This window comes from Eumetopias jubatus, unplaced genomic scaffold (assembly GCF_037043125.1).
Source record: "Eumetopias jubatus isolate StellerSeaLion01/CBP00866 unplaced genomic scaffold, mEumJub1_p1.0 scaffold_11, whole genome shotgun sequence".
Taxonomy (NCBI): domain Eukaryota; kingdom Metazoa; phylum Chordata; class Mammalia; order Carnivora; family Otariidae; genus Eumetopias; species Eumetopias jubatus.
Genome location: NW_028274817.1, coordinates 16563499 through 16582507, shown reverse-complemented (window position 1 = coordinate 16582507; position 19009 = coordinate 16563499). Strand labels below are relative to the sequence as shown.

General features: G+C 42.6%; 1 protein-coding gene across 1 annotated transcript in view; it reads right to left on the bottom strand.

The window, feature by feature from the left end:
- Window positions 1–19009, bottom strand: part of GPC4 (glypican 4) — a 101811-nt gene that overhangs the window by 11736 nt on the left and 71066 nt on the right. The window contains exon 3 of the mRNA XM_088028921.1: window positions 6337–6728. Coding sequence (XP_087885047.1) covers window positions 6337–6728 — 392 coding nt within the window. The remainder of the gene's footprint in view (window positions 1–6336; window positions 6729–19009) is intronic.

The following is a 19009-nucleotide window of genomic DNA, read 5'->3' as shown; positions in this document are numbered from 1 at the left end:
ACATACTGTTTAATGAACAACAAGGACTTCCTCAGCCATTGCTATATCTTCACAATAGGTCGAGATGGCACAGGGGCGAAGGAAAATTATATATATATATACACATATACATACACCACCCACCGGCCCTTGCTCACAAAGAACTCAAAAGCTCCGGTAAACACTGCTGCACATGGAGGAAAAAAGAGCCCACTTAAACAAACGAACACCAGAAAACAATACACATGTTTTACCCAAGTTTTAACATTTTTAAAGAATTATGGCTAAATGTAGCAGAGATGATCAATTTCTACTAGGAAGTGGGATATTTTGTAAGAAAAAGGGTTTGACATCATTTATGTGAGAATGAGGTGGTCTGACTTGTTTAGTTTTGGGGGACAGTATGGTAGAAAAGGGACATCATCTGGACTCAATACTTCTGTTTGCCCTCAAATCAAAATCTGAGTTACCGACCCATAATGACAAGATATTAATAGCCAACTTCCAAGTCTTATAAAATCCTTCAAGACTGACAAGGGTCTTTCTAAACACTAAAGTGCCTTAGGATTTCAGGAGGCTGTCTGTGTTTCATGGTAAAAGTCAGTGTGTGGGGGGGGGAATCCTCATTTCCCTTTTGTAGGATACTCATTCCTGCCACCCAATATACATCTGACATCGACATCTGCACGCCATTTCTGCCATAAAAAGCCTTTGCAGAAAAGGCCCCTTCTCTGCAAAGACTCTTTTAATATAGATTGAGACTTTCTACTCAATAACCTGCATTTTCCAAACACCACATTGAAAACTACTGCAAGCAGCCTGAAAAAAGAAAACTGCTGGATAAGAACTCTTCATGCAGCCTGGATTTCATTTCGGTGATTCTGAAGAAACCTTAAGCCACACTACGTAGTGATGGCAGTCAACATGCTGCACTCAAGTTAAAAACACATTTCCTTTTAGTTTATTCCAGTCCCTAACATACATTTGCTGCAACATTTTTTTTGGTCTGCAAAGCTAACTGCACCAAACAAACAAAAAAGACCTAGATTTTTATCTGTTGCTTGGTAACATAAGCACCCAATAAAAATAAGGGGAAATATTTCCCAAAATTATGATTAAAAAAAAGATAGGAAACCCAAACATGTTGTGAGATGTGATGAGTTTATTCAACAACTTCCTAGGGTTTTTTTTTTTTTTTTAAGATTTTATTTATTTGAGAGAGAGATTGAGAGAGAGCGCGTGCGAGCGAACACGAGCCGGGGATGGCAGGGGGGCGGGGCAGAGGGAAAGGGAGAAGCAGGCTCCCCACTGATCAGGGAGCCCGATGCGGGGCTCGATCCCAGCACCCTGGGATCACGACCTGAGCCGAAGGCAGACGCTTCACCGACTGAGCCGCCCAGACACCACAACAACTTCCTAGTCTGAATTCACCGCACACACAAAAAGAAAGAAGGATGAGATGTTCCTATTCCAGAGAACAGAATTTTCAAGACATAACAAAACACGTGGAACAAACCAGGGCCCGTTCAGGAGTATTTGTTGATGTGCTGTCGATAAAACTGAAGCATCGTTGTGTTAAGCTCCTTGCAGAGGGCTCGATTTTTGTTCCGAGAGCACGCTGTCTCAAGTCCTTAACACTTTCCACGCTCCTGCTGGCCCACGTCGTCCGCCACGATCGGCTACAGTCCCACCTTCCTCTTCACAATCCGAGTTGTTTAAGATGGTGAGTGTACACAAATATTCAGGTTTGAACAAATGTCTACACCTAGCTTCTTAAAAGCTTTATGGATAGACCTTTATTAGATTTTACATTTATAATGATGCAGGAAATGGCAAGATCATTTGTGCAGTACTCTTGCAGGTGTCAGGGCATTGTGAACAGACGAAATTGAAGGGGGGGGCAATGGAAATTGTTCTCGAGGCAGGACAATCACTTAGACATCACAATGGTGAGGCACTGCTTTCTAATTATAGCCCCTGGAGTTTGGGGTGGGGGTACAGACATAGTCCCATTATGTCAGTGTTAATTGAAACCACGAGAATGCAACTCTCTCTGGCATGGGAGCTATTCATTTTCATGGTGCATGTAACCACTCGTGCATTTCTGAAAGACCACAACAGACTTCACCCTTCCAGGCAAAACTGCTGCTAGAGCAGGTCAGTAAGAAATGCATCATGAACCATGACATGGAACGAAGGACTAAGTCATACAGAGATGTGTAGTGCCAGGGTGCTCTTGGACCATTTGTTACCAATTAAAGGGACTTTTCTGCAGTTGGAATTGTAAAGCTCAGTGGAGTAAGCTGCAATCACTGCAGGTTTAGGCCCAAAAATCTGAAGCAAGGCAAGTATACTTGGCCTAAGAGGTGACTTTCTCTTGAAGTAAGTTAAGCTTACTGGTGCTAATGGCCTTTAAAAGGCTTAGTGATAATCAAATCATTGCTCAGCATTTAACTACAACCGTTGTGTGGCAAAAGCAAGCTGGAAAAACAGGGCATCCACTTATGAAGAGAAAGCGGGAACGTGTTTGAGTTAAGTATGCAGTACCTACCCCCAAGACCCCAATGCTTCTCATATTTGACTTTCAGAGACCTCTTTGTAGATGAGGTGGGTGAGGTGACTCTCTTTAATTAGGAAATATAGTCTCCACTCTGAATGGTCTTTTCCAAGCCCAAGGTAATTCATTCCACTGGACACCAAAAAGAGTGTCTATTTCTTGAGTTGCTCTAGTCCCACCTGCAGACAACCCTTGGACAGCAACTGTAGACTTTGTTTCCAACATGCCCAAAAGATTTTATTTATTTATTTATTTGACAGACAGACACAGCGAGAGAGGGAACACAAGCAGGGAGAGTGGGAGAGGGAAAAGCAGGCTTCCCTCAGAGCAGGGGGCCCGACACAGGGCTCGATCCCAGGACCCTGGGATCATGACCTGAGCCGAAGGCAGACGCCTAACGACAGCCACCCAGACGCCCCCTGAAATAAGGTTTTCATAGTCAGATCATTTACTGTCTTCCCCATACCACTGTATCTTAAATTAAAATTGGTTTATTTAGGAGTCATACTCCAGAAATTAACGTACTAAGTATTTTCTCAAATATCCAAGTATTCTTTAGATAATTCTAGGCAGAAACATTATATAGATGAGAGATTTTTCAGTAATTTGTGTTTTAACTCCTTTAGAAATTGACCTGATACCTGAGTATCTTGTCATTGTGTTATTTAGATAACATGACCCAACTTAGTTGAAGGGTTTGATTTCAAATCAGTCCTTAAGTCTAGAAGAAGCTCAGTAGGGAAGAAAACATTATTAAAAAGCTTCCAGTTACAAATTCAACTTTTAAGTAGACATAAAAGAGTATTTTTAACTAAACAATTGGCAAGCAATGTTTGCTCAAATTAAGCCTTATACCTTGTATTCATTGTATTCTCATTTAACTACGCAAACATCTCTTACACAGATATGAGAAAATACAATGAACGTAGAATACAGATCAATTCTGAAGCAAATTTAGGGTTATATTTAGAAAGGAACTTTCTCAAACAACCTAACAATACTAAGGTACACAGGAAATCTCTTGCTGGAAAAAAAATTCATACCAGAAGAAACACCAGAAATTGTGACTCTTTTGAGTCACATACTCTTTATTGTATAGTTAAGGGTGTTTGAATCGTTTATACAAAAGCCAATCTTATGGATTTCCCACCATGAATTCTGAGAACCATGTCAAGAAGAATGTGACACGGGGAAGCCATAACTGCTTCCTTCTCCCTACCCTGGGAGGCGGGGGAGATTGGACAACAGCAAGCCTTCTTCTAGCCCTTGATCTTCTAAATCTGCAATGAAGGGTCTCTAAAGCACTTCCTTATTTCATCTACTGCCTTCCACTGTGAGTTGGAGGTTCTGGAATCTCAGTTCTCGAAGGGGGTTTCCAACTTAGCAAAGTGAGGCTAACCAGACTTCTGCCGGCCTGGTCCCTCTTCCCAAGAACTGAAAGGAAGATGGCTAATGGAAAACAACCATTTTTCAGATGCTTGCAAAGGTCTTTCTACTTCTTGCCTTTCTCTTCCACACGAGTGTGCACGCGCACACACACACACACACACACTCATTCAAACCACACAGCAGCGCCTTTCCGCCTATTCACTTGAGGATGAATGCAAGGACTCGATGAAGGAGGGCAGATGTTTTAGGTGAGCTACCATGTAAATAACCGTGGTGTGGAATAACTGTGCCTTGTTTCAGGACTCTGACGTGAGCATCTGCAAGATTCATAATGGTTGCTGAGGTTGGCAGAAGTTCAGGAATCAGACTATTCCTTTAATTATAACCATCACCCTCCCTACTTGCTCCCACCCACTCTCCTATGCCCCAACAAATTTTTGCAAATTATAAGAATTACCAGGAGGAAAAGGAGTCAACAAAAACATGCTGGAAAGAACTGTTGTTCCCTGAAAGTTTATGTGCCTGAAGATGAGAGAGAACATACAAACCTGCAATAGTGACGACGACAAATCAACTAAGCCTCCTATCACCCAATCCTAGGATGAAACATCTTAGAAACACCTAATTTTTATGGTACATGATTCTTTAGAATCTTACCTTCACTGAGGTAACATCTAGGCTTCCTCTCTAACTAGGGTAACCACGAAGCCTGGCCTGCTCAGGACAAGCCTGCTTGCTTCTTCAAACTTAGCGGCACACGCCATCTGGGTAAGACTTCATAAGAAGCACCTCTTGGTTTAGACAATAAGCATCCTGGTTTGGACAATAAATTATGTGGTCACCCAAACTCTAAATGAACTGACAGGCAATCAGACTGATACCCCAGATGTTTGTATCGCTATTCAGTTTTCGTTTTGACCACGCCCTCCAGTCCTCAAAACCACCAGATGGCCTCAGTAGGAGCTGCTGTCCTTCTGTCTGCAATACTTTTTAGTGAATGGACTACAATTTGGCTTTTCCTTTGAGGGCTGAAATGTAACAGCACCAAGATGAGTCTTCCAAAGGTAACTTGTCCCAAATTACTGTTTCTTTGCCGGTATTAAGTCATGGAAGGGTAGAGGCAGAAAGACCTTCCAGAAGTTTTCAAATTTCTTTTTTTTCTGGGGGAGCAGGGAGCGAAGGAGCCATAGAACCTTTTCCCCCTTGAAATCTTGTTCAAAACTCTACTTTGAGGGGCACCTGGGTGGCTCAGTCAGTTTAAGTGTCCGATTTTTGATTTTGGCTCAGGTCACGATCTCAGAGTCGTGAGATCGAGCCCTGCGCCGGGCTCCGTGCTCAGCGGGGAGTCTGCTCCAGATTCTCTCTCCCTCTTCCTCCCCCTGCTTGCTCTCAAAATAGATAAATTAAATCTTAAAAAAAAAAAAACCCTCTCCTTTGAAAAGAGAGAAAAGCAAAGTTTCTCTGGTATAGCCAGGAGGTAAAGTCACGGACGCAGAGTCTCGCTTACTGGCAGACTCCCCACGTCTCCCTTGCCTCTCCTCAAGGAGGCCCCTGAAATACCCCCTTAAGCTGGCTTCAAAGAACACTGTCCAATTCCTTTAGCTTACAAATGAGGGAAATGTGCTTCATTTCAATCTGCTCTTGCCTACATATTACAATTTCATTCTCTCTATCGGTAACCCTATAAACAAAGCCGTAAGTCAAGAGCACGTGGCCCCCACTAACTGTCATAAAAAGCTCTGCCTTCTAAAGAGCTCTGAGTGTACCTGAAAACAAGGAACCACGTACTAATGCATGTTCAATACTGCTCTAGACTGTAACTAGCAGGCCCAAACCTAGTCACTCAAAGCAACCAAATATGGAGCCTGTCTGCTGCTTTCTCTGGAGGGGAAGTAGAACAGGAGCTGAAAAGAGCATGGCGACACTAAACCAGGTTCCAAAGTGAGCATACATTCTGCTTCCAAGAATAGCTACCCAAGAAACCACTGCAAAGAACGATGTTATAGGATGATGTTCATCACAGCATGGTCTCTAACTATAGGGCGTATCTGTATCAGAATAAAGTGTGTGAGGGAAAGGCTGAGAGAAAGAAGAGAGTAGAAGGAAATGGTTATCGTGTCCATGGAATTCTACTGATTTTTCTACCTCCCAAATTTTCTTTGTTTAACTGTATTTATTTGAGAGAGAGAGTGCGCACACACAAGCAAGTGGGGGAGAGCTGGAGAGAGAGAACCCCAAGCAGACTCCCTGCTGAGCATGGAGCCTGCCCCAGGGCTCTATCCCATGACCCTAAGATCACGACCTGAATCGAAATCAAGAGTCTGATGCCCAACCGACTGCGCGCCCCCCCCCAAACTTTCTTTTAAAATGAAACAACAAAAACAAACACACGGGATGTAAAGAGCACTCACCACAGAGACTTTGCTCACTACATCTCTTGCGACCGCTAAGCCTTGAGCAAAAGTACGGGCAGCTACAAATGCACGTGTAACCTGCAGCTTCAGTTTCCGAGGGACGTCTCCGAAGGGCTTCAGCTGCTCGGTGTACTTGCTCACGCATTCCAGATACTCATCCGTGAAGTGGTACTGGGAGTTCACCAGGCGGAACATCCGCTCCAGAAGGCGAGCCCAGAAGTCACTTAGCATTTCTTCCAGGTTCACGCTTCCCGCCACGTAGTAGCGCTTCAGCTCTCCAAAGAGATCTTTAAATAGCTCAGAATTTTGCATGTATAAGCGGCCATAAGTCTTCACAAACATGTCATTCAGGGATTTCTCTGCATTTTCCAGTAGTTCTTTGAAGAATTCTAAACACAAAACAAAAAAAGAAAAAAAAGGAAGAAAGGGTTTTCAGTAATTAAGTAACAAAGCATTTTTCAGGTCAGTTTGAAAACAGGAAAAAATATGACAAAATGAATTTGGAAAACACACTCGTATATAAGGTGGATTCCTTTTCGTGTCAATGAAAGGAAATCTAGGTCACGAGTCACAGTCACCTACACGTGTCTACACCTAAGAAAGGGGGAAAATGATTATTTTAGACCAACAACTTCTCAGGCGTCAATATAAAACATGCTTGTATGCGCATACACGCACACACACACAAACACAGACACTTCTCTCATTCAGTCACAAGGAAAATAAAGAACTTGATAAAAATGGGTACATGAAATCTAAAACATGAGGTTTGCCAGAACTTTCTACTGCAAGAATCTAAACCAAAGCTAACGATGCCTCCTAACTGAAACCTGACACCAGGACAGGTATTTTCAAAACATGTTGTTTTACTTGGGCACAGTTTTTTTTCTTTTCTCCTTACATCTACGTGACATGCAAGAACACTGCTTGGGACATGCTGGAGGCCAAGAAACATAATGAAATACCACAAAAGCTAGCACTGAGGTTTTCTGAAAATAAGTTCTCAGGTGTTCCCTGTGAAAAAGTGGGGTATCCAAGTTGACCTTGGGTTCTTAAAGGATTCATATGGTAACATCATGAGATTCTTTGGGGGTGGAGGTGGGGAGAGAGGGAAAGAAGGGGGAAGGGGGCAGAGGGGGTAGAGAGACGTGCAATGCCTAGCAGACTCAACCACAGATTTGGTATATTTAACCGGACAACAGGGAAAACAACAGAAAAATATGTAAGAATACCTGGTTATTCCACCTTTACTTTCTGGCCTGAGTGTTAAAAGATTTTAATCTCTTAAGTACAAAGGGCAAATTAGTTTCTCCCGAAGCTTTTGTTAGGCAGTTCAAAGAAGAGAAGAGCTAATGGTGTATCCGTAACAATCATTCTTAATGAACCTATGGCTGGTATAAAAATAAAATACTTCACGATATTAAGTTTTCAAGCAGGAAATGTAATAAATACTAAAGCAAAATATAAGGACCACATCAATTAAGAAAGTGCCTCCAAGTGAACATGGAGCAGAAGAAAAAAATCTGGTGCCTCCTTTGAAGCCAGAAGAACATTAGCAATCTTCTCAAAATGCAATAGCGCAACAAAGCCATTATCTTCTCATGTTGGGCGGGCAAATGAGAGGCTGAAAACTACTTCCAATAGTTTCTCAAAACCTGCCCTGGAAACGCTGAAGCCTTTTGGAGGGGATGCGTGTGACTGCTTACTTCCGAGAGATTCCATACCTACGCCCCCAACTCGTCAACCACACGGTGGCTTGAGCCTCAAAGCCCAGAGTCTTCTGGGTTCCAGCTTTTCAAACTATGTGTGTTTTGTTTGCGGGGTATTTTTGTGGGGAGAGGAGCTCTTTCTTTTTACTTTGATTGAGTTTCGCTTGTTTTATATTTCCTGGGCCCTCTTGAAGAAGGAGACAAAGGGAAATGGATTCCCTCTGAAGAGCTAAAAAGCTAAAAACTTGTGTCCCCAGAAGAACGGGGACACAAGTCAACTCCTCACCTCCATTACAAGTGCACAGCCTGGCGTTTTTACCCAAGTTCTCTTCCCCGGAAGAAGACCAGAAAGTACACAAGGAGCTAGGGGAACCATATGAAAAGCATTACTCAAATCAGGTACCTGAGAGGCCTCTAATTCTAAAATCCCAAGTGATTCTCAAGTGTGGTCCCACAACAGGCCAACATCAACACCACATCACCAGGGCACTTGTTAGAAATGCAAGTTCTTGGGCCCCACCCTAAACCCACCGGATCAGAGATCCTGGGCATGGAGCCTAGCCATCTGCGACTCTGCTTCCCCTAAGGTTTCAGAACTGCTGCTCTCGCCAAGGAAACGTGTCCCATTTCACTCCTCAATAGCAATCAACACCAGCTCGGGGCTGTGCTAAATATGAAGCATACGGGTTAAGCGTTTTAATTAGAGGAAAAATGTCTTTCCAGTGACTTGGGTTTTTTTCCATTTTTTCCCTTGCATTCTTGGGTGTGATTTATGATTTTTTTTGGGGGGGGGGATAAATTTTCTTGTGTGGAAGTCTCTCAACTGAGTGTCCAGATGCAGGTAACACTTTTCTAGAAATCAAAGCTGGGGAGTGTTGGGGTATGAAGTGACCTGGAAATGCCATCTGGTCCACTTCCCATACCTTGCTCGAAACCCTAGCAGCCCAGCCAGGTGCTGCTGGTTCGTCTGGGACATAATGAAGAAGGTGTGCTGAGCTGCGTTAGTATGTGTCCCGCAGGTTGCACACGTAGCTCTCACATGCTGGGAAACTAAAGCCTGGCAATTGAGATCAATACGCAAAGCCTTGTGTCAATCCACTGCTATTGCTAGTTCACGATCCAAAAGAGAAGATTCCAAAGGCAACCACAGGTCCTTCCCTAATATTGGATTTTTATTATATTGCTCATAAAATTGGCACACATCGTTTAGTGTAAAAGTAGGATGTTGGAAACTATTTGACTTGTGCTTTGATGACTCATTTAATAAATAACTGAATACTTTCTTGCATTTCTAGTGAATGGCACCTACAGTTGTATAGGTTTTAAGGGTGGGGGCAGAGAGGCATTTCAGAGGTGTTTTAATTTAAAACAGCTATACAATGTCAGAGTTCACCGTTTAAGCTTCAAAGTGCTCCAGGTCAAAGAAATGCTAAGACACTGAACATTTTATGGGAAAAAAAATAAAAGTCTTAGAGTTCCTCCTTCAGATCAAGAACCTATGGGTTGGTGCTGCTCTGTATTATAATGTAGCTGCTTTGGAGTATAATTAAAGAGAAATGATTTCAAACCAGCATGCCCTCTGTCCAATACCACCATGGACCTTACTTTGTTTCCCATGACTCAAATACTGTCTAGGAAGGGTGTGTGCGTGCATGCTGTGTGTGATGTTAATTTAAACTTTAAGAGATTAGCTTGGTGCTACATACATACTCAATTCTAATTCCTTTGATTGTTCAGAAAATCGATTTCCCTTCTGACACACTTCAAAAGACTCTTTAGTATGGCCATATAAGTCGCAAATATAAAGACCGAGTGGGCTATATACAGAAATTCTATAAAACTGATATAACAAGTTAAAATCTGATCACTGAATCCCTCCTAATGGCTATGCAATTTGACAAGTATGTACTGAGTGGCTATTATGGGCTCAAAGCAAAGCCCACAGTTTTACCATGCATCTTAACCTTCTTGCCCAGACTGTAATCAACGTTCCCGAGAAGACAAATTTCCTTCATCCAATTCACCTTTACTATACCGCCAACGCCCCACACATGGCTTTATGTTTCCCAGAGATTTTTAAAGCACCTATAAAATCCTTAATCCTTCATTTCATATAGCAAGTTCTAAAATATTCATCTCTTTCGCCTATGGAAGTCAAGAGAACAAAAGCCAAGGGACCTGGAGGACCCAAACTCCCTTCTCTTTAGACTTATTCTTACTGACCCTGTTAAATGGGACCATTCGAACTATGCCTTTTGCCTCAGAGACCTTGTAAGGATGGCAGACATAATTTAAATTCCAAAATCCATACCAGTTAGGTCCAATATCAACCAAAGCATAACAATTTGCTGTAAGGAGAAAAAAGGAGAAGGGGGGGAGCTCTTACGTCTGCTCCTCCTATCAAACTAGCAGCTTTCACACGTGCATGTGTAACTCTTTTGCATCCCCACTCCTCCCTTTCTTCCTAGGACACTTCCTTCTCAATGAGGAATAGAGCAAAATTAGACATTCGGGCCCCAGTCCTGGTCCCCGGCCCTCAGTAGCAACTTCATTCATCACTGTAATGTTCATCTTCACTTTTTCCCCCATTATTCAGAATCCAGGATCAGGGTCTGATCTTAACTGCTAAAGAGAAACTGTACAGGCCCGAGACAGCTGGCAATCATTCCTCCTTAATCATTATGCCTGAAGCCAATTATAAGACACTCGGTGGCTAAGAGAGGACCAGCCAGAGCAGTGTAACCCAGGATTCCGCAGCGATCAGAAGCTTAAGTTAATGGGGAAATTAGATCTCCCTTGTGACAATTGCTTGTACTCATGGAAAATGCTGGGCAGGGAGTCTGTTTCAAGTGATGCTACAGGTGTCTGAAAGAGTCAAAGAGGTGATCAGGGTTTATTTCTCCTTCAGCTTTCAATTTGGAGGTTTAAGTGTTTACGTTCTAAGGATCAAGCAACTGCTACTCCCAGTGCTCGTGGATGAGCACGGAACACAGGGGTGGAAACAAGCACTGTAACATGCTACGTACCTAAACTGGAGTGATACAGTGGGGAAAGCACGGGATCCCTCACTTATGAGCAGTGTGACCTTGAATGGAGAGAAGATCTCACCTGATTTTCTTTGGCCTCATCCATAACATGATGCTGTTACTGCTCACCTCATATGGATAATGCCCAGCACGCCAGAGATGCTCAATAAATGGACACTACTTGTAATTGGTGAAGGGTTCTTATGGTCACCTTTAGGGTTTCTTCCTATCTACAGTCACTTTAAAAATCTCTTAAGGCTTGTTTTTATCTTTCCTGGCAGAGTCGAATATTATCCAGCTCGGGGAACATAAATGAAGCCAAAGCTGATGGAGGTCAGTTAAGAAGACCCAAGGCCTTATAAAACTGGGAGCAATTTAGTCAAAGGAAATGCTTAATGGCTCTGGCTTCCGATGCTGTGAAATGTCCCAGACATCTACAAGGGTGGGAGCGACCACTGAGTGAAAGACACCGAATGGAGAAACCTCAACCCATGGAAGAGGTGTATCACACACATCACGCATATATAAACACAGATCAGGGATTAAGCAAAGAATCGGGGAAAGGAAAATTAAGAATGAAGCGGCAGGTCAACCCCCAACCCTCCCCACGCATTTCACCGCTCAGTCCGAGGGCTGAGCTAGGGGACTGAAAGTATCTGCCAGCTCTAAAATGGATTATGCGGAAGTCAGGAGTATCAGTTTAACATGGGAACAGCTAGAACGAGAGGTCGCCTTTTCCATATAAAAGTTTTCTATGCAAATATCCTGTCTTTTAAAAGAACGAAGAAGAACATCATGTTCTTCTATCCCCAGCCACTTGTCTCGCATCAAATAAACATTCAAAATTCTTGAAACAGGTCAAAAGGCCCCAGTTCTGCTATTAAACGCCATTAGTTACTCCATTATAAACAATCGACTGGCTATCGACGAATGAGCCAGAAAACATTCTAGAACTAACCCACGACCCTGAGAGACTGGAAGCCCTTTCTATTCAATCCACTTGGCTGCGTGTTATAAATTACCACCTTGTCTTCATATTATTAGGAAGCTGCCTTTTACGCTGAAGGATTAATTTCCTCTTTACTGTAAAGGCTGAACTTCGCAGCCCTGGCATGGTGTGCGAACAGTAAGTTACCACCTCAACAAAACTCCTGAGAAAAGAAGCCTCCTTCTAAGTGCTACAAATCATACTTTTCTCACTGTTAAGAAAATTCGAAGAGTTCTATTCACCCCTTCACCAGAGATCAACGCATTTAATCAAGAACGGCTAACATAAGCACCTGTGAATGGAAGAGAAAAAGGAAAAACGAAACGGAAACTTTGGTCTCTGACGATCTCCTCCCTCTGTCTTGCTTTTTCAGTAACGTCTGCTTGAGTTTTCAGCAGGCACTTTCCTCCATCTCGGCATAATCTTACTTCTTAAAAGTGCCTGCTATGGCACGATGTACTGAAAGGACACGTACTTGATGAATGTTCATCAACTGACAGCACATCAACAGACCTCCCCTAGGATGACGGGGCAACGGCCAACTGCAGCCCTTACTAGGAGCTGTGAACATACGAAACGGTGCTAGGGAGCTTGCCAAAGTAGGCATGGCTCTTTTTCTGCAAGGTTAATTTTCTTAGTTAATCCATTTTGAAAGCTAAAGCTCCTTATGTTATCTCTCATGGCCCCTGCCTCGTGCTACTGTAGCTAGAGACATGGGCTAAAGACTGTAAGCCTTCTACTAGACCCCATTCCATCCATACGAAGGGTAACACCCAGTACCAGCTAAGCCAATTCCCTTTAACACACACATTCCTTCTCATTCAAGTGCTCAGAGGAGGCTGAGGGGATGTTTGGGGAAGCCAGGAGGCTGGAGAAGCCACCCAAGGGTTCCATATACTAACCTGTAGGTGGATCTACTCTATGGCCTCACATACAAACCTTGTAATATGGTCTAGGTGCTCACAACCTATTATCAAGAGAAAAATCAGGACACAAAGTAAAAATAATCTGTTATGTTCCAATTCGCATCTACCTGCACAAAAAAAGATGAGGCAAATACAGTGTTGATGTAAATACAATGGGTGTTACGGACCTGGGGTAATCTTTTTCAATAGATGTTTCTCAATTTTGTTCGCCCAAATTTTTCAGTGACATTTTATAACCAGAAAAATACTGTACCTTCACATATTCAAAGAGTACTTTATTTCCCTTATTCTACTCATTTAATTGCTGGAGGTTTCCATGCATTTTTCTGTCTACAAATGGTCTATAGTGACCACTGTGATACTTTAAGGGGAAAAAACCCAAATATTTTCTTAAAATGCCACCAAAGCATTTTTCATGAAAAAATACAATTTTTTTCCTATCAAGTATCCCCTTCAAATTGTAGCAACTTAAAAAGTATGACAAGATATGAAGAAAATAGAAACAAGTTGCCGATAACCCCACTTCTAAAAGACAGCAACAATGGTTTATCAAATTCTCTTCTTCCTATGAAGATACGTATTGTTACAGGCTTGAGATCGTAACATATCTGTACCCTGTTCTTGGGTATGTTTAGCCTTTCCTATGTGATTAAAGATCCTTCAGAAACCTCAACGGTAACAACTGCATATATAGGACACCATGTGGACAGACCAGAGTCATCGTGGGACATTTAGACCATTTTCCTATTTGTCATTATTGTACGTAATGCTGTGATGAACACCCTTGTACAGACATCTTTCTTTCCTTGAAATACCTAAAAGTAGAATGACTAAATCAAAGGGTATGAATGTTTTCAAGACTTCTGACACACTGACCTCTAGAAAAGGTGTGCCCACGTAACACTCTCTGTGAGTCATATTTTTTACAAGAGTTTCAATGGCTTTGCCAATTCTTTCAAGGGGAGAGGGGATGGAGCTGGGCAGGGACAATAAACAAGAAAAGGCCTGGCTGGCTTGAGAATTCCCCCAGTCAATCAGTTGGGAGGCAGTGCTAGATCAAATACGCCCTTTTCTTTGCCTGGACAGACAGACACATAGAAGGAGGCTGGGCAGAGAGGAACAACAGTGTTCTCCACTCCCAGGCTCAAAGTGCAATGAACCAACAAAGTAGATAAAAGCCGTTCAGCTGAAGCTCTTCCATTTTATTTATTTGCCTCCAAACAGATCGGCTGCTTCTTGCTGATGCCGTGACTTCTTAAGAAGTCAAAGCTAACAGCAGAGGCCCACAGCGCTGGTGCTCCAGGCTCGGGGCGCCCTGCAAGTTGCACAAGCATTTCCAATCTGACGAGATAGCCAATGCTAGAGCCACGATTGGTCACACTTCGGATAACAACTCAAAAGGCAGAAAACCTTTGTCAATACAGAAATGCATGTGTTTTGTCTGAGCTCTTGATTTGATTACAGTAAAGCTGCCAGTGGCTTTTTTTCATCAAGGTTCACAGAGAGATTATGAAAGAGTTAGCAAAAATGCCCGGCATTTTAGTCCCCTTCACATGGAAGGAAAAGAAAATAGAATTGGAAAGAAAAGAGGAGTAGTGCCTTCCAACGAAATCAAAGACCCTTAGCATAAGGATCTGGAAAGAGTGTGACATTCACAGGATGGCCAGAAGGCCTCACCTCTCTATCCAGTTCCGAGCTAAGCATCCCGTGAAATGCTGTCCACTGACTGCACTACAGCAAAGGTTTAAGAAAGCAACACATTTTTTTTAAACGTCTGAATGGATCAAATCTGAGGTGAAGATTAAAAAAGCAAGCCCTAGGATGTTCTACATTCTACCACATGTTCATTTTGGAGGATATTTAAGACTTTTTTTTTTTTATAAACGTAAAAACCTCCCCAGGGGGGTCTTGAGTCAGTCAATATGGATGTGCGAAGGATAAGACCATGTAGTTGAAAAAATAGTGGAGGTCAGAGGTCAGGAAAATTCCAGAAATTTCAGCTTAGCTAATGGCCATGAAGCCTAGTCAGACGCATTTGCCTTTTAAGGTGAGTGGCCAGCTTCCTCCCACTGAGGTCACTGCTTTCATGGGCCTGTGAATGCAAATGCTGTCAACTCCCCGCGCCTCTACGCGGGTTTTCCGACTGGCCTAATGAAGGGATGGCCCGTGTGAACTCTGGGAAATTTCCAGTCAGTGATTAAAACACAGATCTGGCTAAATCTGTAGAGTGCGACGCGTCCTGCCTTTGTGAAATGATAGAAAACAAGGGGGCTTGAGGGCTTAAGGGAAGGGTGGCCACTTTGATTTACACTTGGCCTGTGCAGATAGACGGGACAATTATTTCTTTTATGTGCGTTTTAAGCTAATTCAGAAAATTTCTACTATTATTCGAGTTAACAAGCTTCAGGCTCATGGGAGGGTTTTCAAAGACCTGGGGAAAGTAGTGGAGTTAAGAAATGATAGCAGGAAAATAGAGGGTACCAGACAGGCGGCTAATTAACATCTTGTAAGACCTTTCACTAAAGCAGCTGGTCTAGTCACATGTTTAGAAGATTCACAGAATTTTTAGAACTGAAAGGGTCTTTAGAGAGCATCTAGCTCAACCCCCTCATTTTATGGATGGGAAAACTGAGACCCAGTTAATTGCCCCAGGTCACAGTGGGTTCACAACAGAACCAGGCTGACAATTCAATGCGCTCTGCCCCTGAAGTTACTACATTTGTTCCCTAACACGAGGAATTAACAGAGTTTTTGCAATGGACTAGCCTCAGACAGCTCTATTTCCTTAAGATTTCTTTAACATGCAAACCGTTTGATTCGGGAAGTTAAGCAAAAATGTATTTTCATACTTGTTACATCATTTTTACTATGTGATTCAGAGATATATTTAACGTGGCAGCTCTAATCTTCTTAATCTATTTGGGTTGTTTGATTGAACCATGCTTCTTTTAAAAACAACTAGTCTCTCACAAAATGCGACGTTTTGGGGTGGGCCTTTATGTTGTGGTCCCAAAACACGGATTATGCCCCACTTCTATTATTTCTATTCCTTTGCCTGGCGATTCTTTCAAAGCCCCCTGAACTGAGCATCTGATTAGCATATTCATGAGACAACCGATTCAGCTATGTTAATTAGCAGTTCTACTTCAAAAAAAAAAAAAAAAAAAATTTGTTGCTCCCCCCAGAACTCACCAAGAGGGGGAGCAGCTAGCTCTACCACTCTCACTTCCTGGCTCTAGGTCTCCAGCCTAGGGCAGGGCATTTCTGGTTTGGAGCATCCCCAGTTAGAGAGTGGATAAGGGAGACTACAGTGTAGAAAAATAAAGAAGTGAGACCTTACACTCAGACATACAAGTTTAAAATAGGAGAACCCTGAGAATTTTGGTGGGGAGGATACTGCCTAAGGAAGTGTACTTCTGTACTTTACCCAGGTCTGAAAAACACACACATGCACACAGTTCACAACTTAAAAATGGATTTACAGACTGTATAATCTCTTTAGATGGGCAAACAGTAAAAAATTAAACGTGTACAAAAATTAAACAGGTAGAACAAAAAAAAAGCCTTTAGAGATAAGGGAACTGGCCCCGAAACGCCACAACTGGCACTTGAACTCTGGAGCTCCTCGAGGAGGAAGGAGAGAAATTCGAGGCAATGGGATGGTTTCTAGTTAAAGAAGGCTGACCCACTAAAAGCCTATGAACCTTATTTTTGTTGGAAAGTTTCTAAGAGGGGCACCTAGGTGGCTCGGTCGGTTAGGTTAAGTGTCTGCCTTCGGCTCAGGTCATGACCTCAGGGTCCTGGGATCCAGCGGCTTCTCCCTCTCCCTCTGCCCCTCCCCTCCCCCACCGCTTGTGTGTGCGTGCTCTAATAAATAAATAATCTTTAAAAAAATAATTTTAGGGGCGCCTGGGTGGCTCAGTCGTTGGGCGTCTGCCTTCAGCTCAGGTCATGATTCCAGGGTCCTGGGATGGAGCCCCGCATCGGGCTCCCTGCCCGGCGGGAAGCCTGCTTCTCCCTCTCCCACTCCCCCTGCTTGTGCTCCCTCTCTCGCGGTCTCTCTCTGTCAAATAAATAAAATCTTAAAAAAAATTTATAACAAGTTAGTTGTTCTGGCCTTAGAAAGAGGCACTATCTCATAAACAGAACTTAAGTTTTGATGGTACAGGCAGATGCCTGGGCTCAGGGTCACCACTTTAAATTTATACCGTAAGCTTAAAGATGGCAAAAGATGCTCCTTTGAAGTTGCCTGACCTTGTGGGCTTCCACGTGTCCCTCTCCTATTTCCTCATGACTTGTCAGCCTTCCTCCTGCTACCTGGCCGCCCCAGCTTGGTTGGCCAGTGGCCATCTTGCTGCTCGGCCCAACCTCCTTTCATTCACATCAATTAGCTCGAGCTTGTCCTTTATAATGGCCTGGAAAATTCTTTGACCAAGCACCCTGCCCTTGGATTTCCGAGCATCAAGACAGCCCCTATACAATTTCACTCAACTTTCTCTTTAGGCCTGAGGAGAGCTAGCGGGTCCTGCCATCCTTAAAAATCAGTCAACAAACGCAGCACCCACTTGAGGACTGTGGTTTGCTGGATACCAGTCAACTGAGGTTTTACCATACAAAAGCATTTAATTATCTCAGAAAACCTAGTCTGGAGGAAATAGGCAACGTATCCCAGCTCTGTTTTGATCTCCAGACCAAACACATTTCAACTACTACTCCTTCAAAGGAAATTTAATCTGTGCTCACTACCTTTATTGACTATGCCATATTTTAATTTGAAGTCAGAAGAAACAAACTAAAGTTTCATAATCATTTTTCATCACCAGTTTTGAAATTGATAAAGAAACAGTGTTAACACATTTATTGAATGTGCAACCTGGTAGGAAAAGGTCAGAGAAACTGTTTTTCCGTCCTTTTAAAAAAAAACATATGTTAACACTTACTGATAGTGTTTCTCTGTATGGCTTTTTAAAAATTACACACTGGAATCATACGAGTAATGCTATAAAACCATGGGGAGTGAGAAGGGGAAAGAATGGCTAAAGCGGCAGGCCTGTAGGCACGGGGTCCCTAATGTCCGTGGGCTCCAAACCAGAAGGAGGCATGTCCAACAGGAAATGGGGCGACGTGGAGGTGGCAGAACTTGAAAACAGCTTTATCGCCACTCTGTCATGCTACCAACAGGCTAGCCTTTTGTAAAGAGCAGGACTTTTCCCCTTCTAAATGCCCTTATTAAACCCCAAGGGGTCAATTTTATGTATCAGCATCTCAAGTTTCCAAAGATGGCCATCTGATTATCTAAGTATTCTACTCAAAGCAAAAGAAAATGCTAAGATTACAGTCTTGAATGAGAAATGCCAGAGTGAAGTGAATACCAGTCTTTTCAATAATCACCCTAACAGTTTAGGGACCAAGAGAGACAGAGGTGGCCTAATGATGTCTTTTGACAATAACACCCATCTTCACAAGGTGTTAACATGTTGTTAAGTACTCTTTATAGTTACAGCATGTGTGTGGGGGTGTGTGTGGACTAATAAACAGGATATATGGATATATAAAACATTTTCATCCATCCAGGAAAAGGAGGAGATAAAATCAAGACAGAACACAATTTTGCACAGTAACTGGTGGCAAAATGGGTATGATAAATGACATGCTACATAGAGAAAACTTTAATTCAACTCATTACAAATTAAATATGCTCTCATGGTCTAACCTGGGAACCTAACACTTATTAAATCAGTTATAAGTTTCAAATACCAAATCTCAAAAGCCAACATTCGAAATACAACCTGTTCTTTAGCTGGGGACTGCCTTATCAGCTATATAAATCTAATTTAGTCCAACTTCTCACCATGGTAACAAGCCCTTTGCAGAAATACTCAAAGACATTTCACATCTTGAAAATTTGCCTTGTACTTCTTCACCACACATAATGTCAAGAAAAGCATGCTTCAAAGGTACTATGTAATTAGAATGGCCTTTAAAACAGGCACAAAGGAAATCATTCCTATTAAAATTAAA